General features: G+C 45.3%; 3 protein-coding genes and 1 long non-coding RNA gene across 9 annotated transcripts in view; 2 read left to right on the top strand and 2 right to left on the bottom strand.

Moving 5' to 3' along the window:
- LOC309378858 overlaps positions 1 to 24,626 on the top strand; it is a 230,243-nt gene that overhangs the window by 32,381 nt on the left and 173,236 nt on the right. The gene's annotated exons all lie outside the window — the stretch shown is intronic.
- The window catches only part of LOC309378660 (uncharacterized protein), a 116,863-nt gene that overhangs the window by 32,659 nt on the left and 59,578 nt on the right, over positions 1 to 24,626 (bottom strand). The window contains exons 1-2 of one of the 5 annotated variants that reach the window (XR_014172153.1): positions 14,716 to 15,971; positions 13,150 to 13,951 (exon numbers count right to left, since the gene is read on the bottom strand). The exons of 2 other annotated variants lie outside the window; for them this stretch is intronic. The gene's annotated coding sequence lies outside the window, so the exon portion shown is untranslated. Of the gene's footprint in view, positions 1 to 9,851; positions 10,002 to 13,149; positions 13,952 to 14,715; positions 15,972 to 24,626 lie in introns of those variants that run through there. 2 more of the 5 variants (XR_014172152.1, XM_081927159.1) reach the window with 2 other exon arrangements.
- Positions 1 to 24,626, top strand: part of LOC309378575 (uncharacterized protein) — a 127,133-nt gene that overhangs the window by 63,237 nt on the left and 39,270 nt on the right. The gene's annotated exons all lie outside the window — the stretch shown is intronic.
- Positions 17,330 to 23,904, bottom strand: LOC309379816 (uncharacterized protein; the record flags this gene model as incomplete). The annotated part of the gene is made up of 3 exons (XM_081929269.1): positions 23,766 to 23,904; positions 18,322 to 19,763; positions 17,330 to 17,732 (listed from the first exon to the last, which is right to left on the bottom strand). Exons 2-3 carry the CDS (start codon positions 19,500 to 19,502, stop codon positions 17,330 to 17,332), a joined length of 1,584 nt encoding a protein of 527 aa, XP_081785395.1. The 5' UTR covers positions 19,503 to 19,763; positions 23,766 to 23,904.

Below are 24,626 nucleotides of genomic sequence, written 5' to 3'. Positions count from 1 at the left end.
TTGAAGCTTTCACTGTTGTGTCGTATAGCTGTGATAAAAATGAATGCATTGCCTAGAATGTTGTTTTTGTTTCAGACATTGCAAATTGTGGACAAGGTGGACTGTGTCAAGAAGTGGCAGAGAGATATCTCTAGATTTGTCTGGCAGGGCAAGAAGCCCAGAATAAAATTTAAGATATTAACTGATGCAAAGGAAAGAGGTGGATTTGCCCTGCCAGACTTTAAACTTTATTATGAATCAGCAGCTTTTTGCTGGTTGAAAGAATGGCTACTTCTTGAAAATACAGACATTTTGGATCTAGAAGGCTTTAACAACGTATTTGGATGGCATGCATATTTATGGTATGATAAGGTCAAAGCACATAAAGCATTCAAAAATCATATTGTCAGGGAAGCATTGTTTAATGTTTGGATAAGATACAAGGATTTACTGGAAAATAAAACCCCAAGGTGGTTGTCACCGATGGAAGCGAAAGCTCTGAAAAGGAGGCCAAATGGCCAAAATGTTGGGAAATTTTGGAACAAGAAGGAGATAGACTGGAACTGTAGAGTTCTGAGAAATTAAAAAACAAAGTGTGAGACTGGCTTCATTATTATCAGATAATGGAGGCATATAATTTGGATAAGAAAATTGGCTTCCAGGTGGAAAAATCAAAATTAGAAAGAGAACTGTTAGAACCCAAAACTAAGATTTTGTCAAAGATGTATAACTTGCTGTTGAAATGGAATAGTCAGGATGAAACGGTGAAATCTGCTATGCTTAAATGGGCACAAGATGTTGGACATAATATTATGTTTGCTGACTGGGAACAGTTATGGACCACAGGTATGATGTTTACGGCATGTAATGCCCTAAGAGAGAATATTATGAAAATGATATACAGATGGTACATGACCCCAGTCAAGCTTGCAAAAATCTATCATTTGCCTGATAATAAATGCTGGAAATGTAAAGAAACTGAAGGTACATTCTTTCACCTTTGGTGGACGTGCCCAAGGATTAAGGCCTTCTGGGAAATGATCTATAATGAACTGAAAAAGGTATTTAAATATACCTTCTTGATAGAAAATAGGTGTGTTTTTAACTGTTTTTATTTTGTATTTTTCCTTTTCTTTTTCATTTTTAGGGTAATATTTCAAAAATCTTAATAAATATTATATATATAAAAAAGAAAAGAAACTGAAGCTCTTTCCGCATTCCATGCATTCTTATGGTTTCCCCCCTGTGCGTGTCCGTTGATGTATATTGAGGTGTCCACTCCGACTGAAGCTCTTTCCACATTCCATACATTTAAATGTTTTCTCCCCTGTGTGAATCCGTTGATGTGTTTTAAGGTTTCCATTTTGTTTTTTTGTTTTTTTTTAATTCTTTGTATTAATTTTTGCTTAAGTGGTCAGAAAGAAAAAACAGTGACGGCACGAAAAAACAAAAACACAAAAAGAAAAACAGTTACAACCATTACATTAAGATAAAATAAGACAAATTTCTAAGCATAGTGACTATTTCCTTTTACACATCTTTGCTTGTTCCATTGTCTCTTCATATCCCTAGATACTTTAATCCTTCCATTGTACATCTATTGACTTCCATCCCTACTGATTTCAGGCTTTTTACATTAAATAGTTTATTTCTCTTGCAGTTAATAATTATAATAGACTTGTACATCGTAAGATCTAAATCAATCCTGCTGTGGTTTTTATGTTCTTATAGTTCTCTTCAATGTAGGTCATGAATTTTTTCCAATCATTCGTAAACTTTGAATTTTTTTGGTTTCTAATTTTTTGTGTCATCTTTGCAAGTTGTACAAAGTCAAATAATTTTGTTTGCCAATCTCTAATTTCTGGGATACTTTGGCTTTTCCAATTTTGAGCAATTAATAATCTGGCAGCAGCTGTGGCGTATTGGAATAACACCTTATCTTCTTTTTTAATATCGTCCCCAATTATGCCCAGTAGGAAGGCCTCGGGCCTTTTGATAAAAGTATATTTAAGTATTTTTTTTAGCTCATTATAGATGCCTTCCCAATATTTCTTCATTACTTCGCATGTCCACCACATGTGGAAAAAATTACCTTCTCTATTTTTACATTTCCAACAGAGCTTACTAGCTGTTTTGTGCATCTTCCCCAGTTTAGCCGGGGTGATGTACCACCTGTACATCATCTTTTCTAGATTTTCCCTTAGTGTTGCACATGCTGTGAATTTCATTCCGTTAGTCCATAAATTCCGCCACTTATCATAGTCTATATTGTATCCCAGATCCATTGCCCATCTAGTCATAACTTCCTTTATTTCCTCGTCTTTCGTATCCCACTCCAATAAAAGGTCATACATTTTAGATAGTAACTTACTTTTACCCTCAATTATTTCTGTCTGAAATTTGGATTTCTTTTCGTTCATCCCTACTTTTTTGTGATCTGTCCATATTGCATTTATTTCATGGAATTGTAACCAACTTGTTAAGTTACCTTTCAACTCTTCGTACGTTCTCATCTTCCATTTGTTTTCTGATCTTATTAATAAATCTTCATAGGTAAGTCCTTTTCCTTCCATGTTTACTTTTTTAGTCGTTGAGATGTCAACTGGCGAGAGCCACCAGGGTGTTTTTTCCTCTAGGAGTTTTTTGTTTTTCTCCCAGACTTCATAGAGGGAGCCCCTAACGATGTGACTTGTGAATCCTTTATGCAATTTTCCTTTATTTTGCCATAAATAGAAATGCCAGCTAGACCTATTGTCAAACCCCTCAAGATCCAACAAGTCGGAGTCCTCCAAGTTAATCCAATCCCTAATCCAGCACAAACAGGCTGCCTCAAAGTATAATTTCAAGTTGGGTACCGAAAATCCCCCTCTTTCTTTCCGGTCTGTTAAGAGTTTGAACCTAATTCTTGGCCTTTTTCCTTGCCATATAAATTTTGAGATAGTTCTTTGCCATTCTGTGAAGAGTTTGGATCCTCTAATCACTGGTATATTTTGAAAGAGGTACAGCATTCTTGGAAGTAGGTTCATTTTTATTGCAGCCATCCTTCCATGAAAGTTTCACTCTACTCCAGGTGTCCAAGTCTTTCTTTATTTGTTTCCATGTCGTGAGGTAATTATCTTGTATCAAATTTATATTTTTATTAGTTAGCCAGATTCCTAAATATATTTTTTTTTTACCACTTTAATTCCATATTGTGATTCTAATTTTTCATTTTCCTCTTTATCCAGATTCTTCGTCAGCATTTTGGTCTTCACTTTATTTAGTTTAAAGCCGGATACCTTACCAAATTCTTCTAACATCTCCAAGGCCTTACCTACACTCTCTTGCGGGTTTTCCAGTGACAGCATTAGGTCATCCACGTACGCTTTTAACTTATACTCTTTTGTTCCTAGTTTGATCCCTTGGATCTCTGATGTAGCTCTTATCTTGTTTGTAATTGCCTCTAGCGCCATAATGAATAAAAGCGGGGATAGAGGGCATCCTTGTCTAGTTCCTTTTTCTATTTTAAATGGATTTGTTAGGTTATTGTTTATTATTAGTTTCGCTGATTGTTCCGAATATATCGCTTTTATTCCGTTCATGAACTCGCCCTCTAGCCCCGCTTTTTCCATGCTCTTCTGTAGGAACTGCCAAGAGACATTGTCAAATGCCTTTTCAGCATCAACAAAGATCAGCGCCGCTGGTATCTCATTCTTTCGTTCCAAGTATTCAATTATGTTTATGGCATGCCTTACGTTATCTCTAAGCTGCCTATTTGGAAGAAATCCTACCTGATCTTTGTGTATTAATTTCACTAGGCATTTCTTGAGTCTATTAGCCAACACCTCCGCAAATATTTTATAATCATTATTTAATAATGAGATGGGTCTGTAATTCTTAAGGTTCAATTTATCTGTATCCGGCTTGGGGATCATCGTTATATATGCCTCTCTCCAAGACTCTGGTATTTTCCCTTCTTTTAATATTTTGTTCATGATGTCACAAAGAGCTGGGGTTAATTGGTTCTCTAGTGCTTTATAATATTTAACTGATAATCCATCCGGTCCCGGTGCTTTCCCCGGTTTCATCTTCCTTATTGCTTCCTGAATCTCTTCTATTTTTACAGGGTTATTTAATTGAATTTTTTCTTCCTCCGTTATGGTCTTCCCACTATAATCTTCTAGATATTTATCTATTCGGATCATTTCCTCTTCTTCTTTTTTATACAGCTTCTCATAATATTTCAGAAAGTTCTCCATTATCTCTTTTGGGTTTTCAATTAGATGTTCTCCAACTTTTATCTTATTTATTACTCTTTGCTCTTGCCTCCTTCTCAGCTGCCATGCTAGTAATTTACCCGTTTTATTAGCTGACTCAAAATATTTTTGTTTCATTACTTTGATTTTCCATTCTATTTCCTGATTTGTTAACATTGAGTATTGCGATTGTAACAATTTAATTGTTTGCCTATTTTGTTCGTCATTCGGGTTTACTATTAACTTTTTCTCGCAGTCTTTTATCTGGTTGAGAGTTTCTTCTTTCTTTTGTTCCCTTACTTTCTTCCTGTAACTGTTTTGCTGTATAAAAAACCCTCTTAGGACCGCTTTACTGGCATCCCAGACTATGTCTGGGCTTGTTTCATTATTGAGGTTCAGGCTGAAATATTCTTTTAGGGTGGCTTGAACTTTTTCTACGACCTCTTCATTCTCTAATAAGTGTTCATTCAGTCTCCATCTAAATCCACCCTGTGAGCTACCTTTTATTTCCAATATAACCGGGTTGTGGTCCGAGAAGGTTCTAGGTTGAATTTCACACTTTGCGGATCTTAACGTAAGCTCCCTAGAGAGCCAGATTTGATCAATTCTACTCCAGCTTTTATATGGTTCTGAAAAGAAGGTAAATTGCTTTTCTTTTGCATGTTTATATCTCCAGATGTCTACTAGATCAGTGTTTCCCAACCTTTTTTGGGCAAAGGCACACTTGTTTCATGAAAAAAATCTCGAGGCACACCACCATGCCAGATGGGGAAAGGTCACTTTTTACTTATGTAAAAAAAAAATAAAAAAATAGTAACAGCATAGAAGGTAATGGTTATCTCTTTGATGTCTGATGGGAGGGCATTCCACAGGGCGGGCGCCACTACTGAGAAGGCCCTCTGCCTGGTTCCCTGTAACCTCACTTTTCACAGTGAGGGAATTGCCAGAAGGCCCTTGGCACTGGATCTCAGTGTCTGGGCTGAACGATGGTGGCGGAGACGCTACTTCAGGTATACTGGACCGAAACCGCTTAGGGCTTTAAAGGTCAGCACCAACACTTTGAATTGTGCTCGGAAAGGTACTGGGAGCCAATGTAGGTCTTTCAAGACTGTCGTTACGTGGTCTCGGCGGCAGGTAGCAGCGCTCACAGCTTACGGACTGCACCGTGTAACAGGTGTCTGGCCCAGCAGCCTAAGGCGGACAAGCCACTGAAACAGGCATTCAGAATCCATTCATTTCATAAAACCTGCAGGGCTCAATCTCTGTGTTTGTGTATGTGTGTGTTTCTGTTTTGCCCAAGGGTCTGGGGGTGGGAGAGAGCTCTTTAGCATGATGCTTTTAAAACAATTAAATTATCAACAAACAAACCTGATGATACGAATAGCAACGTCAGGTCTACCGGGGGGGGGGGAAGGGGGCCTACTCGGAAGCAAATACTGCGTCCAGGCGCAATTAGCGCTGATTTAAGGTGCACCAAGACTGCCTAAAAACCTCACCAAAGATATGCAACAAAGCGCTTCGTTGCAGAGGGGAGAGTTTGTGCACCGTGGAGGCTGGAGGGCTTCTATTCTACATGCGGGGGTTGGGGGGCGAGGAAAATGTGCTCCGTGGGGGGGGCGGGGAAGGCAAGAAAAGGAGCTGAGCTCTAACTATAGGCTCCCACGCTTGAGCACGCCCGACTCGGTGGGGCAGACCACCCTCTCTCCTGGAGGAGGAGGAGGAAGAGGAGGAGGAGATTCCCATCCACGGCGTGGCCTCCCGCGCTCCTGAACGGGAAATCTCTGCAGCCCAAGACTCTCCGCGAGGCAGCTCCTCCCTTCCTGCCTTGAGCCGCCGCCAGCCGCGCCCCCTCCCCAGTTATCTGCTGCCTGCCAAGCCCCGCCCCTCTTCATTGTCCTCCCCTTCTGTTTATTCCCCTTCCTCCATCCCTCGCTTTTTCCCCTCTCTTTCCTTTTTTTAAAAAAATATTTTCTCTTCCCCTTCTTTTTTCCCACCCTTTCTCCCCGCCCTCCTGGGTTAAAGGATTTGAGCAATGGGTCTGGAGGTGGAGCTCGTCGGAGGATTAGCCCGACTCGCCCGCCTCCCTCCCACGGCACACTAGGCAACGTCCGGCGGCACACTAGTGTGCCGCGGAACACCGGTTGGGAAACACTGTACTAGATCTAAGTTTTCCTCCATGTTTTTAAAAGATTTCGGCAGCTTCCCTTGTTTCTTTTTCCCTTTTTCTATTTGTTTGTCCAATTCCGGTTCTGGCACTCCATTAAAATCACCCATTAGGATCGTCTTGTTAGAGTCTAATTCTAGTAGCATTTGTTCCAGTTTCTTAAAGAATTCTGGCTTATTCAAATTTGGGGCATATACATTTATCACATTGAGTTTTTCACCTTGGAAGTTGATTTGTATTCCCAAGATTCTTCCTTCATTGTCTTTACAAATCACTCTGGGTTCCCATTTTTCTTTCACATAAATTACCACCCCTCTTTTCTTTTCCGTAATACAGTTTGTAAACTCCTGGCCCAGCTTTTTGTGTGTCAGGATATGCTTATGCTTTTTAGTTACGTGGGTCTCCTGTAAACATATTAAGTCCAAATTCTTTCTTTTCAACACATTCACAATTTTATTCCTTTTGACTTTTTCATTCAGACCGTTCACATTCCATGACAGAGTTTTCAAATTCATTATAATAATTGCTATTCAAGCTACAGAAAAAAAAGAAAGGACTTAGTGTTTTAAATACGAGTGGTTTTGTTCTCTTCCTCCGCTGATGTGTTTTAAGGTTTCCATTTTGACTGAAGCTCTTTCCGCACTCAATGCATTTAAATGGTTTCACCCTTTATGAGTCCGTTGATGTTTTCTAAGGCTTCCAATCTGAATGAAGCTCTTTCCACAGTCCACACATTTATATGGTTTCTCCCGTGTAAATCCGTTGATGTGTTTTAAGGTCTCCATTTTGACTGAAGCTCTTTCCACATTCCATGCATTAAATGGATTCTCCCCTGTGTGAGTCTGCTGGTGTAATTTAAGGTCTCCTTTTTGACTGAAGCTCTTCCCGCATGCCATACATTCATATGGTTTTCCCCTGCCTGTGTGAGTCCGTTGATGTGATCTAAGGCCTGCATCGAAACTGAAGCTCTTTCCACACTCCATACATTTATATGGTTTCTCCCCTGTGTGAATCCGTTGATGTTTTCTAAAGTTTCCACTATCACTGAAGCTCTTTCCGCACTCCCTACATTTAAAAGGTTTCTCCCCTGTATGCGTCCGTTGATGTATATTGCATTTTCCAATCTGACTGAAGCTCTTTCCACACTCCATACATTTATATGGTTTCTCCCCTGTGTGAGTCTGGTGATGTCTATTGAGGTGTCCACTCTGACTGAAGCTCTTTCCACACTCCATACATTTATATGGTTGTATATATAGAGTGAGAAATGTTAGTTTGGTGTTGGGTTGGTTGGTTGGTAAAAGCTGGCAAATACAGTGGTACCTCGGGTTAAGTACTTAATTCGTTCTGGAGTTCCATTCGTAACCTGAAACTGTTCTTAACCTGAAGCACCACTTTAGTTAATGGGGCCTCCTGCTGCTGCTGTGCCACCAGAGCACGATGTTCTGTTCTCATCCTGAAGCAAAGTTCTTAACATGAGGTACTATTTCTGGGTTAGTGGAGTCTGTAACCTGAAGCGTCTGTAACCTGAAGCGTCTGTAACCTGAGGTACCACTGTAAAACCAGAAAGTACTCTGGAAGGATGCTCTTCTCGTGGACTCTTCTATGCTGACAAGGGTCCAAGGACCAGGCTGAGGCGACAAAGGGAGGCCATAACCTTCTCTTTTCTTTTTACAAACACTGACATCTCTTCCTCTGGATTTCCTCTCCTCTCCAGGGGACCAGTGGTTGGACTGGGCAGAATCGCTGTGTCTGGACAGGGCGGGGGCTTATGGGGCAGGAAGAGGATGGAGATTGCGGGAAGGAAGAGTGGGGGGACAGGACCCCCCACTTTCCAGGGATCCCTCTCTGGTCGCCTTGAAGGGGGGGCGATTCCTTAGTGGGAGAGAGAAGCCAAGGCTGTTCCACCAGAGATCCCCCGCAGCTGCCACAATGGAGACGCGATATCTCTTCCCCCCCCCCGCCGCCAATGCTGCCCTTCCCTGACCCGGTGATGCTCCCCTCCCTCCCCCCCACTTCCTCGACCCCCTCCCTCTCTCCTGAGTCTCCCCTGCATCCAGAGGCTCCCTTGGCTCTGCTCACCCCACACCCTGCGCCCCCATCTCTCCAGCCGGAGGCGCCCCCCCCAGAGAACATGGGAGGGACAGGGGGGGTCTCTATTGTTACGGTAAAACCTGGGTGCGGAGTTGCCCTGCCACCCAGCACGTCGGACTAAGTCCGTGGGTCCTAGCGGAGGAAATGAGTTCAGCCGGAGACAGGAGCGAGATCCGAGTTTATTGGCCAACAGGTTCAAGACGAGATTGAACCCCGAGAATGGGGTGACATAGACTTTTAAAAGTTCCCTCCGAGTCCCAGAATACAATGCAGGAAAACGTCATGAATACATTATGGGAAGGTTGGGTTACACGTAAACACGTCATGAATACATTACCGGCGGGTAGGGTTACACATATTAGCATCTCAGGAAGGGAGGGGGAGATATGCAGAGTGAGGGATATGCATAGATAACACGGATAAACATTTCTTGAGTACAGGTGGTGGCGAGACAATAGAACAGATATGCGTCGTCTGCCACCTGGCATTGCCCAGAGGAAGGGTTTGGCAGAACGATTTGACCGGATTAGGGGTCTTCCTGAGTACGTGACCTGTCGCTCAGGGGATTATGGCAGTGAAGCGGCAACATGGAGTCCAGAGGGAACAGAGGAAAATGGTGTCAAAATGGAGAAAATCGGAGCTTCGGCTGATTTTATATCATTTTCCGAAGCTTTCGGCCGCCTTGCCGGTCAAGTGTATATTGTATATTGGGAACGGAAACGAATGGATACATTGTAGCAGGCTTTGACAGTTTTACGAGGTCGCTGGTTTCGGTTCCATTGTTCTCGCAGCGGGGGGCCGTCAGCAACTTGTCAGGAGGTTAAATGAGGCGTGCAAGAGCTCCCTGAGCTAGCTCCTGTAGGGGAATGCACGCTCCTGATTGGCTGAGGCGCAGCCATTATAGTCAATGGAGGGTTTAGTTTGACACGGTCAACTCATGTTAAGTATGGGGCGAGAGGAAGGCATAGGAAAGGCATATGAAAGAGGGCTTATTCCGCCCGTATAGGGAGACAAAGAATATTTATAAGGTCAAGGGGTATCAAGGGGTATAGTGTGGTGCTTGTGCGACAGTGTAGGGGTTCAGGGGCTGGGTGCCATCGAGGTCATCGCCTCGGGCCCCCTTTCAAGGAGCAGGCGGGGGTGAGGAAAGGTGCCCCCCCTTCTCCTCCGTAGCACTATCCAGGCGTCTCTCGCGCCCCTTAACCCTTTCATGGGCCGCTTTTCTCCGCGCAGAGCCAGGGGAGACGGGTGAGGGGTCCGCCCTGCGAGGAAAACCCCCTTGGCAGCACGCGTGCCGGGATCCAGGCCCCACGGAAGGCGCTTGGGGAGCTGGAGGGCGTCTCTGGGTCCTTTTCTCCGCCCCCCCGCGACCCCTTTACCTCTTTCTCCTCGCTCCCGATTCTCCTTTCCCGCAACATCCACGGGGGGGTCCCCTGCCTCCTCCCTCCCCTTTCCGAAAGCGCCCCCCCAGCTACGGGGCAGAGCAGCAATTCGGAGTGGAAGCCCCACTTCCGGGAGAAGCAGGCAGGGTGGGGGCTCCCCCCCCCATTCCTGGAGCAGAAGCCGGATTGGAGGAGGAGGAGGAGGAAGAGGAGGAGGAGCAATGTATTGGGGATGTGATTTGGGATTGTGTGGGCGGGATGAGAGAAGGATGTGTCGGGAGGGGAGGGAAAGTGTTGAGCGGGGGGGGGAGGAGGAGGAGAGGAAATCCCCCCCCCCGGGATCTTCCTTCTGGGGATCAGGAGAGGGGGGAGGGGCTGATCCCGACAATCCAACAGCGAAGTCACAAAATGAGTTCTGCATGGAAATCAGATCAGACTCCGAGTTCGGGTTTTGGCAGCATGACAAGCCTGTCTGTCCGTCGGGATCCCTGAGGATTCCTGCTCGCTGCCTTTTCCGGGCCAGCCGGAGAGATCCCTGGAAAGGGCGGGTTTCTTGACTCCAGAATCCATCACCGCAGACCCCTTTCATTCAGGCCTAGAGATCTGCTCTTTGGACCAGTCTGCTTGGATCATGGGGATCACCAATGGATCATATGGATCATCCATGATGTCATACCCGTCTCACGGAGGGGGGGGGGGCTCAGGAAGAATCTCCTGCCACGTGACTGGGGGAGTCTGGGGGCTGACGGGGGTCAGACAGGGCTGCTGTTTTGCTCTCCTTACTCTTTCAGCTCAGGTTTTCCTGAAATGGGGGGATTCATTGAGGAAACGGGGCTACGTTGCAAAGAGGCAAATGTGTGTACTTTGTTACCACCCAGGGAGTTGTGTTGCAAAGGCCATTTGCAGAAAGGCTCCTATTGTGTCACCTGCGGCTACATGGCGGAGTTTGGGTGTTTTGTGGAAATGTGTCTGTGTAAATGCGCTCAACCTCTTGCATTTATAATGGCAAGACATTAAATCCCATGAGACCCACAAGCACCAGAACTGTAAGCCCACATATGATTCATGCTCCAGCATGGGGTGGGGGGGTAGCAGGTGGGGGCATGGTTGGTGCGTGTCCTGGGGGCGTGGCGCACCCCTCTTCCTCCGCCAGTGGTCGTCTCCCCAATGTTTAAGGTAAAGGTAAAGGGACCCCTGACCATTAGGTGCAGTGACCGACTCTGGGGTTGCGCCGCTCATCTCGCTTTACTGGCCGAGGGAGCCGCCGTTTGTCTGCAGACAACTTCCGGGTCATGTGGCCAGCATGACTAAGCTGCTTCTGGCGAACCAGAGCAGTGCACGGAAATGCCGTTTACCTTCCTGCTGGAGTGGTACCTATTTATCTACTTGCACTTTGACGTGCTTTCGAACTGCTAGGCTGGCAGGAGCAGGGACTGAGCAACGGGAGCTCACCCCGTCGCGGGGATTCAAACCGCCGACCTTCCGATCGGCAAGCCCTAGGCTCTTTCGTTTAGCCCACAGTGCCACCCGTGTCCCATTTTAACTCTTAAGAAAATGTAAATGTAGGCTTCACCTCCTTCATGACCCTGGAAGCGGATAGGCATGTAGGCAGCGAGAACAGGGCCTCCTGCCATAATCCCCTGAGCGTGAGAGAAAGAACACTTCGCCCCACCCAGGGAGTGACCAAGGGGTGACAATAGACTTTCACAGAGGCAGCTGACCAAGCCATCTCATCTCAGGAGAAGCCCTGAGGGCAAGGATGTATGTCAATAGTTTTATTGTTCTCTGGGTGGTGGGTACTTGAGAGGTGTCCGGAGATGTATCTGATAGAAGGAGGAACTGCTGAACTTGTGTAACCCTTTGATACTCCTCCCCACTTGTGACATACTAGTGAAGATGCTACTATGAATAAATCTGAGTGAAGAGGGGGGAGTTATAAAGGTTGAAGTCACCCCAGGCTCAGGGTTCTTGCTCTATGTGGGAATCTCTTGCACAACAGTAAAGATTGTGGTCTACTGATCGCCGGTTTGCTCCAGATTACAGTGGTACCTCTAGTTATGAACTTAATTCGTTCCAGAGGTCTGTAACTCTTCAAGGTTAGCGGAGTTTGTAACCTGAAGCGTTTGTAACATGAGCTGTTTGTAATTCGAGGTACCACTGTACTTGGCTGGAGCTTCCTTCTTTCACTGACCTCACAGACTCATGGGGGACTTGCACCCCAACGAGCTGGGCCCTCTCAACCCGGGATTTTCCTTATCACTGGCCATCCCCTTTGATTATAGGGGTCAGACAATTCCTCCAGCAGGAGAGATTGTGGGGATTCCACTCAGCTGTGCCGTTCCCAAAGGGCAATTCTTCTTCAGCCATGGTGGGAGCAGACGGGCTGGAAGCTGAAGAGGTTTCCCTTGGAGTAGGCTTTGCTTCGCTTTCTGCTGACCTCAGTCTCTTGGATTGTGGCCAGCTTTCCTCTTCCATTTCCCTGAATGCTGAGCAGTGTTGGATGTGTGGGGAAGCAAAATTCACCCCAGAACTTTTCTGCAGGGTTCCCTCTGCAGCGCAGAAGGAAGGAGGGAGGGGGAACACGTACTAAGAATGGGACCGTACTCTGAATGGAGAGGGGCAGAAAGCAGAGTCCCCTCAAGATCAGTATTGGGACCTGTGGCTTTTCAACTTGTTCATAAATGATCTAGACTTAGGAGGGAGCAGGGAGGGGGCAAAGTTTGCTGATGGAAGCAAAATGTCCATGGTTGTTCAAACAAAGAGAGATTGCAAGGAGCTCCAAAGGGACTTCTCCAAACGGGGTGAATGGGCAGAAAATACAGCTCATTGTCAATGAGATTAAAGTGATGCATGTTGGGACAAAAAAACCCTACGCCCATTAATATAATGTACAGGCTCATGGGTCTGAATTGGATTTCTCTGTGTGCTCTGGGAGACCAGGGGAGAGGAGAGCTGGTCGCAGCAGGAGGGGGAGTCTCCCTGGATGCTTCAGCAGCCGGCCTCCTCTGGGTCTCCTGGCCCCCTCCTCTCCCCTCTCTGAGCCTAAACTGCTCTCTGCCCCAGCCTCTTCCTGCTCACCAAACCCTGTTTCCTCCTCAGCTTGCAACACCTCCCCTCCCATTCTGCTCCCTTTCCTCCCTCTTTCTGCTCACTGCCATCCCACCACCAGTCCCCAGGATCTAAGCCTTCTTCCCTTGTAGGTCCCCCAACTGGTGCCTCCCCCCCCCTGCACCCAGCTGTTCCATGACAGCAAAAGCAGAAACAAGAGTAAAATCAGTATGATAGCAGTATGAACTGTGGTCCTCTGGTAGGAAAACTCCCTAGCAGCATGACTGAATAAAAACTTCTGGGACTATGGAAAAATACTACCTTCCCCAAACCCCAGAAAAATCAGGAGCTCTGGGGTTGCCCCATGGGGTTCAAGAGTGAAGATGGGCCCATCAGGAGACTTCCCTGGTCCCTGCAGCCCCTCCGTTCCCCTCTTGCAATTAGGCTTGGGGGGAAATCACCCATTAACTTACAGTATTATCAGTTTTCTTCAGAATGCTTAGGAGGCAGGGATGAATTTCTGGTGAAGAAGCAATGTTTGGAGATCATGCGGTGGGGGGGGTTGACAGAGTTTGGTGCAAAAACCGTCTTGCATGCTTGAGTAGAGCAACTCCAGGGCATGGGCCAAGTAGCAGCAGGGTAGGGGCCACGTGCAGAGCAAGTCCCACACTGAGGTCAAAAACACAGACAGAGGCAGCAGGACTTCTTCAGTAATAGTTTACTGAGCTTTCAAAGCATACAGTTCTCACTGGGTCCCAAGTGAGGCACAAAACGTAGCTCCTGAGAGCAAATCCAGTTTCAGCAGTAAAAAAAAATACAGCATGCAGGATATCTAAGTCAGGCACACAAACCGGCAGAAGGGAGCAAGGGAGGAAAGAGGCTGGAAGGACACAGGGCAATGGAGGTGTGTCTTTCGCTTCCTGTCGTCTGGGAGGGAAGTCAGCAACTCGAAATCTGCAGGGGCTTCACGAAGAAAAGCTTTCTGCCAGCTGCATCCAAGCAAATGAGCATTCCAGATTCACCAACTCCCCCTCACTATCAAAAGGTACCTGTCAGGGGCTCAGGAGCAGAGGCACAGGAGAGGGAGGAAATGGAGAGAGAGGGGGAGGAATCCGAGGGGAGCGTAGGCGATGACAGTGGTTCGAGGGATTCCCTGAGTCTCTCCAGCGAATCGGAAGATTCACAGAAGGGGGTCCGATGGCCAGGGCAAGGGGGGTGCCAAGGGGGAGACCCCAGAAGGAAGGGGCCAGAGGGGACTCCCAGAGCAGCAGTTGGAAATCAGGACCAGCTTCCCCACCAGAGCGCAGTGGGGGGGAGGAGTCCCAGGCATCGGGACCAGTGTTCTCACCACTAGCGAGACGAGATGAGTCAGGATTGACCACGCCTCCATCGGAGAGCGGGGAAACGGTCAAGAGGAAAGGTACCGGCTGGGCGCGCGCGCCAAGTTCAAATGTACAGGCGAGCGGCACAGCAGGTAGCCCGGATAGGGAACCAGGTCCTAAAGCCCGCCGGAAGGAGGGACAAGAATCAGGGGGGTCAGCGTCAGAAGAGTCCAGAAAGGATGAAACCCCAGGGGGCAGAAGGACCCAAAGGAGGAAAGAACAACGGAAGAGGTGGAGTAAGGCTAGAGTCTTAAACTGGTGTCTAGGGGGCGGAGACTCAGACGGAGCTTCGCCGGTCTAGGTTCTAAGACGTAGAGCTGCACGCTGCGGCTTGGAAATGGAAACTGAACTTCAATAAAGACTTTTGTACATTATCACTGACTAGCGTTGGTCCTCTGTGAGCTGGGACCTAGAGGCAGCTCTGACAGTACCTTACATCTAAAATTATACTCAATATTGTGAGACGTTACCTTCATTATTTCATTACTATACAGATTTACATATCAACAGCAGAACCTCAAATATATGACATGCTTTTAAGATGGATTTTCTGCTGAGTTCATTGCTGTGAACAAAAGAGTGGACTCTGAAAGGAACATGTTCCTCACTCCATACATCTAAATGGGTTCTCCCCTCTGAGTCCTTAGATGTTCCTTAAACACTCCATTATAACTAAAGCCCTTTCTGCAATCTTTCCCTTTAAACAGCTTCTCCTCTTTGAGGGTTGATGGGTTTGTAGGGTGTCAAGTGTTAAAGTTCTTCCTCTCCATGAGTGTGTGGATGTAGGGCTTCCACTAGGACTGAACCTCTGTCTACTTGACATTTATAGGGTTTCTCTCATGTGGGAGTTTGTTGATGTAAATCAAGGGTTCCACTCGGACTGAAGCTCCTTCCAAACTCCATACATTTAAATGGTTTCTTCCCTGTCTGTCTGCTGAGGTTTTCTAAGGTTTCCCCTTTGACTGAAGCTTTTCCCGCACTTCATGCATTTAAATGGTTTCTCCCCTGTGTGAGTCAGATGATGTCTTCTAAGGCTTGCATTGAACCTGAAGCTCTTTGTATTGATGGAAGAGATTCATAAAGACCAAGCAGGCTTTCTCCTGGGAAGACACTTGTCTGATAATTTGAGGAACATAATTGATATTTTGGAAAAACTAGAAGTGAATATAAACACTAAAGCAGTTCTGATATTTGTGGATGCGGAGAAAGCTTTTGACAATATCTCTTGGAGTTTCATGAAGAAGAACCTACAGGGGATGGGGGTAGGCCAAGGTTTTGAAAATGGTATAGGTGCAATATACGCTGAACAAAAGGCTAAATTAATTGTAAATAATGTGGTGACGGAAGAATTTAAGATAGAAAAAGGGACACAACAGGGGTGCCCAATCTCCCCACTGCTTTTCATATCGGTCCTGGAGGTTCTGCTGAATATGATTAGAAGGGACCGGTTGGTTAAAGGTATACAGGTCGGAGCCAAACAGTACAAACTGAGAGCATTTGCAGATGACTTAGTATTGACGTTACAGGAGCCAGAATCTAGTACTAAAAGGGTTTTAGAATTAATTCAAGAATTTGGTCAAGTGGCAGGATTTAAACTGAACAAGCTAAAAACTAAGGTTTTAGAGAAAAATTTAACACCGATTGAAAGAGAGAAGTTTCAGAATGAGACAGGCCTGACTGTGGTTAAGAATGTTATTTTTGTTTCAGACATTGCAAATTGTGGACAAGGTGGACTGTTTCAAGAAGTGGCAGAGAGATATCTCTAGATTTGTCTGGCAGGGCAAAAAGTCGAGAATAAAATTTAAGATATTAACTGATGCAAAGGAAAGGGGTGGATTTGCCCTGCCAGACTTTAAACTTTACTATGAATCAGCAGCTTTTTGCTGGTTGAAAGAATGGCTACTTCTTGAAAATACAGACATTTTGGATCTAGAAGGCTTTAACAACTGTTAGAACCCAAAACTAAGATTTTGTCAAAGATGTATAACTTGCTGTTGAAATGGAATACTCAGGATGAAACGGTGAAATCTGCTATGATTAAATGGGCACAGGATGTTGGACATAATATTATGTTTGCTGACTGGGAACAGTTATGGACCACAGGTATGACGTTTACGGCATGTAATGCCCTAAGAGAGAATATTATGAAAATGATATACAGGTGGTACATGACCCCAGTCAAGCTTGCAAAAATCTATCATTTGCCCGATAATAAATGCTGGAAATGTAAAGAAACTGAAGGTACATTCTTTCACCTTTGGTGGACTTGCCCAAGGATTAAGGCCTTCTGGGAAATGATATATAATGAACTGGAAAAGGTATTTAAATATACCTTCTTGAAGAAACCAGAGGCCTTTCTTCTGGGCATTGTCGGCCAATTGATGTCAAAGAAGGACAGAACTTTTTTATGTATGCTACAACAGCAGCAAGAATACTCATTGCAAAGTATTGGGAGACACAAGAACTACCCACTTTGGAAGAATGGCAGATGAAGGTGATGGACTATATGGAATTGGCGGAAATGACTAGCAGAATCCGAGACCAGGGAGAAGAGTTGGTGGAAGAAGATTGGAAGAAATTTAAAGACTATCTACAGAAATATTGTAAAATTAATGAATGATAGAATGATGTTGGATAGCAATTAGGGGTTCCCAGCTGTAATGCTTTAAGAGAATATGAAAAAAGGGTTATAAATGGGTTAAAATCTAATGGTAAGGATTTGCTGAACCAATAAATTGAAGCGGAATACAAAAAAGGGAGGTATGAGGAGGTCCGGGAAATAAGCTAAAGGAAAATAAGAAATAGAAAATAGGTGTGTTTTTAACTGTTTTTATTTTGTATTTTTCCTTTTCTTTTTCATTTTTACGGTAATATTTCAAAAATCTTAATAAATATTATATATATATATATAAAAAGAAAAGAAACTGAAGCTCTTTCCGCATTCCATGCATTCTTATGGTTTCTCCCCTGTGTGAATCCGTTGATGTGTTTTAAGGTTTCCATTTCGACTGAAGCTCTTTCCGCACTCAATGCATTTAAATGGTTTCACCCTTTATGAGCCCGTTGATGTTTTCTAAGGCTTCCAATCTGAATGAAGCTCTTTCCACAGTCCACACATTTATATGGTTTCTCCCCTGTGTGAGTCCGGTGATGTCTATTGAGGTGTCCACTCCGACTGAAGCTCTTTCCACACTGCATACATTGAAATGGTTTTTCACCCGTGTGAGTCCGTTGATGTGAACTTAAGTTTCCACTCCGACAGAAGCTTTTTCCACACTCCATACATTGAAATGGTTTCTCCCCTGTGTGAATCCGTTGATGTTTTCTAAGGTCTCCACTCTGCCTGAAGCTCTTCCCGCACTCTATACATTTGAAAGGTTTTTCACCCGTGTGAATCCGTAGGTGTGAACTTAACTGTCTACTCTGACAGAAGCTTTTTCCACACTCCATACATTTATATGGTTTTTCACCCGTGTGAAACCGTTGATGTAGTCTAAGTCTACCACTCCGACTGAAGCTCTTTCCACACTCCATACATTTATATGGTTTCTCCCCTGTGTGAGTCTGGTGATGTTTATTGAGGTGTCCACTCCGACTGAAGCTCTTTCCACAGTCCACACATTTTTATGGTTTCTCCCCTGTGTAAATCCGTTGATGTGTTTTAAGGTCTCCATTCTGACTGAAGCTCTTTCCGCACTCAATGCATTTAAATGGTTTTCCCCCTGTGTGAGCCAGTTGATGTCTTCTAAGGTTGCATTGAAACTGAAGCTCTTTCCACATTCCATGCATTAAATGGATTCTCCCCTTTGTGAGTCTGCTGGTGTAATTTAAAGTCTCCTTTTTGACTGAAGCTCTTCCCGCATGCCATACATTTATATGGTTTTGCCCTGCCTGTGTGAGTTCGTTGATGTGATCTAAGGCCTGCATCGAAACTGAAGCTCTTTCCACACTCCATACATTTATATGGTTTCTCCCCTGTGTGAATCCGTTGATGCTTTCTAAGGCTTCCACTATCACTAAAGCTCTTTCCACACTCCCTACATTTAAAAGGTTTCTCCCCTGTATGCGTCCGTTGATGCATATTGCGGTTTCCAATCTGACTGAAGCTCTTTCCACACTCCATACATTTATATGGTTTTTCACCCGTGTGAGACCGTTGATGTTTTCTAAGTCCATCACTCCGACTGAAGCTCTTTCCACACTCCATACATTTATATGGTTTCTCCCCTGTGTGAGTCTGGTGATGTTTATTGAGGTGTCCACTCCGACTGAAGCTCTTTCCACACTCCATACATTTATATGGTTTCTCCCCTGTGTGAGTCTGGTGATGTTGATTGAGGTGTCCACTCCGACTGAAGCTCTTTCCACACTGCATACATTGAAATGGTTTTTCGCCCGTGTGAGTCCGTTGATGTGAACTTAAGTGTCCACTCCGACAGAAGCTTCTTCCACACTCCATACATTGAAATGGTTTCTCCCCTGTGTGAATCCGTTGATGTTTTCTCAGGTCTCCACTCTGACTGAAGCTCTTTCCGCACTCTATACATTTATATGGTTTCTCCCCTGTGTGAATCCGTTGATGTTTTCTAAGGTCTCCACTATCACTGAAGCTCTTTCCGCACTCTATACATTTATATGGTTTCTCCCCTGTGTGAGTCCGTTGATGCATATTGCACTGCCCACTCTGAATGAAGCTCTTTCCACACTCCATACATTTATATGGTTTTTCACCAGTGTGACTTCGCTGGTGCAATTTAAGTTCTGCATTCCGCCTGAAGCTCTTCCCACACTCCATGCATTTAAAAGGTTTTTCACCCGTGTGAATCCGTAGGTGTGAACTTAACTGTCCACTCCGACAGAAGCTTTTTCCACACTCCATACATTGAAATGGTTTCTCCCCTGCGTGAATCCGTTGATGATTTCTAAGGTCTCCACTCCAACAAAAGCTCTTTCCGCACTCTATACATTCATATGGTTTCTCCCCTGTGTGAATCCGTTGATGTTTTCTAAGGTCTCTACTATCACTAAAGCTCTTTCCACACTCTATACATTTATATGGTTTCTCCCCGGTGTGAATCCGTAGATGTGAACTTAAGTGTCCACTCTGATGGAAGCTTTTCCCGCACTCCATGCATTTAAATGGTTTTTCCCCTGTGTGAGTCCGCTGGTGTATATTGAGGAATCCTCTCTGACTGAAGTTCTTCCACACTCCCTGCATTGTAATCCTTTCTTGTCCATGTAAATCCGCTGATGTGTTCTAAGTTTTCCACTATCAGCGAAACTTTTCCCACACTCCATACTTTTAAATGGTTTCTCCTCTCGGAGTCATTGATGTGAGCTATGTGTCCTCATTCAATGAAGCATATCCCACATTTCACACATTTAAATTTCTATTCCTAATGAAATGAAAGGTGCCCCATTCCTTGGAATTCTGAATGTCTTCTCCATCACCTTCTTCAGAGTGGGAGGAAAGGAAATCCTGTTTGGGTTTCAAGGAAGAGAACAAAGGGAAAGAGAGCACATCAAGCTCCATTAGCCCCTTCTCTTATTTCAACATCTCCTACATTCCCCCGCCTCCTACCCATGTTCCCAAATTTTTGGAAATGAAAAAGCAATGTCATCAAATGATAGTAATGCATCACCACCTTTCATAATCCTCAATCATCGTTAATAAAGCAGCATGATCTTGGAATACAGCCTTTTCAAATCAATTGTTTCCTCACAGGAAAGGCAGCTGCTCTCTGTCTGTGAACAGGCCCTCTCTTTCTCTGGTCCATCGTTCCTTTGGACATTCCCCATCCATTTTGGGAGGCCCAGGTCTACATCTTCTCCCGGGACTGTGGTCTGGTTCAGTCAGAGAACTAGTGACAAGGCTTGGTGCTTGGGGTCAGCTGAATGGGTGCTCAGGGAAGCTCCTGTTCTTGGAGATGGACCTCTGTCTACATGCCTCACATTGCATGGCGAGAGCACGAGAAGCAGAAGAAAAGCAGCTGGCACATCAGAATCCCAGACCCCCACTGCTCCTTGAAATAATGATGGGCTGCCTGATCTCGAGCCCATCCTAAAGTGACACTGAAAAAGCTGCATATTAAAGGCAAATGGATAACTGTACTAGTGAAAACTTCAACCTTGAATATGTAGTGTTGAATTATCAATCAATTTCCTTTACTCGACCGATAGTCAGAAATAAAACATTACACAATAATTATAAACTGTAACATCATAGGGGTACATAAATAAGGTAGGGCCACAGTACTAGACCTCTCACAGATAACCCACATCAAGGCTTTCAGTTATAGGTTTCCGACGCTTGAGTGCCAGGAAAAGAAATTTAGCCACTGACAAAGTTGTTTTCCCAGAAGACTTATTTAGCCGATATGCTGTCTGCTTTCCTCTTTGTCGGGAACTGAGCTGGGTTAAGTATGGAGTAATAAGATACTGTCTTAAATCGTTGTAGAAGGGACAGCTCAGTAAAATGTGCTCTGTGGATTCTACCTCACTCAATGCACAGTGGCATAATCTCTGGTCATATGGGACTCCTCCATATCTTCCCTTCAGAACCGCCGAGTCACGAACATTCAGCCTAGCTGCAGTAAATAGTCTGCGGTATTCCACATAGTGGATATCCGCCAGGTAGCGAGCTGGAGCAGCCCGATACAACTGTTCCCCCAGAAACAACCCAGGTTTCACACGGGCTATGTCCTCCTGTCTGGCAATATCCCTTAATCTTTGGGCGATCACCGCCTTTGCGTGGCTATACGTCATGGACTCTATATAAAGGGAGGACAACCCGCACTTCTGCACTTCCTCCACTATCTCCCCTTCCCAAGGAGATTTAAAGTTATCCCTCAGAATCAAGGGGGCCAAACCCACCGGTCTGAAACAGAGCTTGAGCCAAAGCCATAACTTCACTTTCAGGGCCACATACCTAAAGGCTTGACAACCGGTTTCCAGTCTCATGATCGCGCCTGCCACGGAGGGGGGGATCCTGAGTATGGCCCTGAGGAATTGGGTTTGGATAGATTCCAATTTTTCAAAATCCCTACGTGAGCCCAAGGCAATGCCCACCAGCAGAAGAGGGAGAACTTTCATTTTAAAGAGTCGTAAGGCAACTTTGACAGTTTGTGCCTGTTTCTTGGAGTACAGGCTTCTAATCACCAGGGCTGCTTTCGATGCGTTCGAGGCTATGTATTCTCTGTGCGCCAGGAAGGACCTATTTGATCTTACAACCTGACCCAGGTATTTGAAGCAACTGACCTGCTCTAAAGGAATACCATTAATTGACCATAAATTAGGTTTCAGTCGAGCAGCAAAGACCATTATTTTGGTCTTGGCATAATTTAATTGGAGCTCGTGTTGGATCTCATATTCATGAAGAGCTCGAAGCATCCTCCTTAACCCGATGGGGGAGGTAGCTAATAGGGCGGCATCGTCCGCATACAGTAGGACATTCAAGGCTCGTCCTGCCAGTTTTGGTGGATGGAAATCAGCATTTGCCATATGCACCACTAGTGAATTAATATAGAAATTAAACAGAGCAGGGGCAAGCAAACAGCCCTGTCTTACCCCCCTAGTGGTGGCAACCGAATTGGAGACTAGCCCCTTGCTATCTAGCCTAATCCTCAGGAGGGTATTTGTATGCAAATTAATAATCAGCAGGAGAAGGCGGCGGTCGATAGATGTCGCTGCCAATTTTGTCCATAGCTGGTTCCTGGGAATTAGATCAAAGGCCTGCTTAAAGTCTATAAAGGCAGCGTGGAGGGCTTTTAAGCCATTGCCAGCGTACTTGGTGGCCAAGTGATTTAGGATTAAGATTTGGTCTGTTGTTGATCTTCCGGGGCGGAAACCCGCCTGTTCCTCTGCGATGATATTGTTGCTTTCCATCCAGGTCGTTAATTTGTTGAATAGATCTTCCCGATAACATTTAACAGGCTAATTGGTCTAAAATTGGCCGGGTCTGTGCGCGGCCCTTTCCTGTGAATTAACACAATCAGTGCAGAGTTCCAGCTTGGAGGAAATTGTGCTGTTTTGTTTATATAGTAAAAAGAGCTGCTAGGGGTGGACACCACCAATCCTTATTGGCTTTAATACCATCTATGGAGATAAGATCATCTCCGGGTGCCTTGCCCGCCTCAAATTGGCCTATAAGTGTTTCCAATTCAGAGCAGGTAACGGGATCCCACTCAGGCAAGGGGGCCAAGTCTAATCTTCCTCCGCTGGCTGCGTGAGCTGCATATAAATCGGAGAAGAAGCTTTCCCAGGTGTCAGCTGAAATTTGGGGTTCTATCCTTGACAACGGTCTACCCAGGTATTGAGAAATTTGGTGCCAAAAGGAGGAGGGATTTCTATTTTCTGCAGCTTTTAGAAGGTTCTTCCAATCATTTCTTTCTGCCGCAAGCTTCTTTTCCTTTAATAGTGCTTTATACCTTCTCTTGAGGTTCATAAGGTGACTGCTAGGTACGGGGTCATTTGATGCCCTATATGCCAAGAATTCATTATATAGGTTGTTCTTGAAGTGCCTACATTCCTCATCAAACTACTTTTCATGAGAGAAATGGTTACTATTCATTACCGGGGTCTTAGCCACGAAGGTTTTAGCAGTTCTACTAATTTGTCATACATTGGCAGTGGCTCAACTGCCTGGACAAGGGAGTCCCTTGTCTCTTGCAGTTGGTCAGACCAAAGGAGTTCATTTATCCGTTGAGCCCTATTGTCGGTCCATTTTAAGGCAGTGGGCCTCATCTGAAGCTGGTTATTTGTAATAGGCACACAGGAATAGGTAGCCAATTCTCCATCCAGGGTCAGAGAGAGTTCTAATGGAAAATGGTCACTTTCCAGCCTCGTTACCACCCTAAAGTTGGAAATTTTGGGAATTAGGTCTACTGATGTCCAAATAAAGTCTATGGTAGAGGCTCGGGAGCCTGACCAGAAAGTAAATTTGGCAGGGTAATCAGAACTGAGAGCTCCGTTTAGAAGGTGAAAATTAAGAGCCATCAAAGTTTGTCTACATTTAAAACCTGCGTATGTAGCAACACTGTCTTTAAAGTTCCTGGGTAAAAGTCTGAGGTTAAAATGGGTAGTGAGGGAATACATGCGGCGAAGGGGGGCAATAGGCTGGAAGAAGGAAGTAATTGTAGCTTGTTTACCAGGCAGTTTGTGAGGAGGTACAAAGTGTTGTTCCTTCTTATTTTGCTCACTTTGCTCACTTTTCTGATTATAATAATGATGGGCTGCCTGATCTCGAGCCCATCCTAAAGTGACACTGAAAAAGCTGCATATGAAAGGCAAATGGATAACTGTACTAGTGAAAACTTCAACCGTGAATATGTAGTGTTGAATTATTGATGGCCTGAAGTTGTGTTATTTCTAGAGACATGAATTCATTCCGCTTCTGTCTCAAATATAGCTATTATATGATGTCATGAGGTGTCATGGGAGCGGTAGTACCTTTGGTGGTCCCCACCCTGCACTCAGCTCTCACCTGTGCCTTCCAGAAGCTGTCAGGGTGAATCAGGGGCCACGATCCCAGGAATGGCTTCAACCGGCTAGCAAAACCAGGTGAGGATAGCTGATGGGTCTCAAATCCTTGGAGGGCTGGGCAATTCTGCTGCACCTGAAGTCAAGCCCTGGTGGATGGAGAGGAGGAGAAGAACAGTGAATGCCACAGTCTAGAAGGCAGATTCTGCCCGTGCGGAAGAGGAAAGTGAAGGGCCGATGGGATCGTCAACCGGGGAAGGAAGCCCATCGAGAAGGAAAACTCTGGTCCTAAACCTTCACTGCCTCGTGAGTTATGTTCAGGAGAAGAAAAGGCTATGGAGGGAAACCCACACAAATCCAGAGTGGAGTCTCTAAGAGGGTTGGATGGTGTCCTGCACACCTTCTTCATTCAACTCCTGCAGCCAAGCTGGTGCCAAACATACTGCTCTGCTTTCCTTGGGACCATATCAGCCGGGCTGAGAAGGGGGTCTGGTTGTCTAGGCAGCCCAGGACCCCCAAACCCACTGCCCAGGCTGGCAGTGCTACAAACACAGCAGTTTCAAGTGGGGAGATGGGCTCAGAGCTGTGTATCAAAGTCTCTCCGATGTGGAACAAGGGAAACAGAAACAAAATTTACATCATAAAGGTAAAGGTAAAGGGACCACTGACTATTAGGTCCAGTCGTGGCCGACTCTGGGGTTGCGGCGCTCATCTCGCTTTATTGGCCGAGGGAGCCAGCGGCATACAGCTTCCGGGTCATGTGGCCAGCATGACTGAGCCGCTTCTGGCGAACCAGAGCAGCACACGGAAACGCCGTTTACCTTCCCACCGCAGCGGTACCTATTTATCCAGAGAGTGGTGTTGG

The sequence above is a fragment of the Podarcis melisellensis genome (genome assembly GCF_964234715.1).
Source record: "Podarcis melisellensis genome assembly, chromosome: 10".
Lineage (NCBI taxonomy): Eukaryota > Metazoa > Chordata > Lepidosauria > Squamata > Lacertidae > Podarcis > Podarcis melisellensis.
Note: the sequence above shows the minus strand (reverse complement) of the source record. Positions and strands in the feature narration are given on the sequence as shown.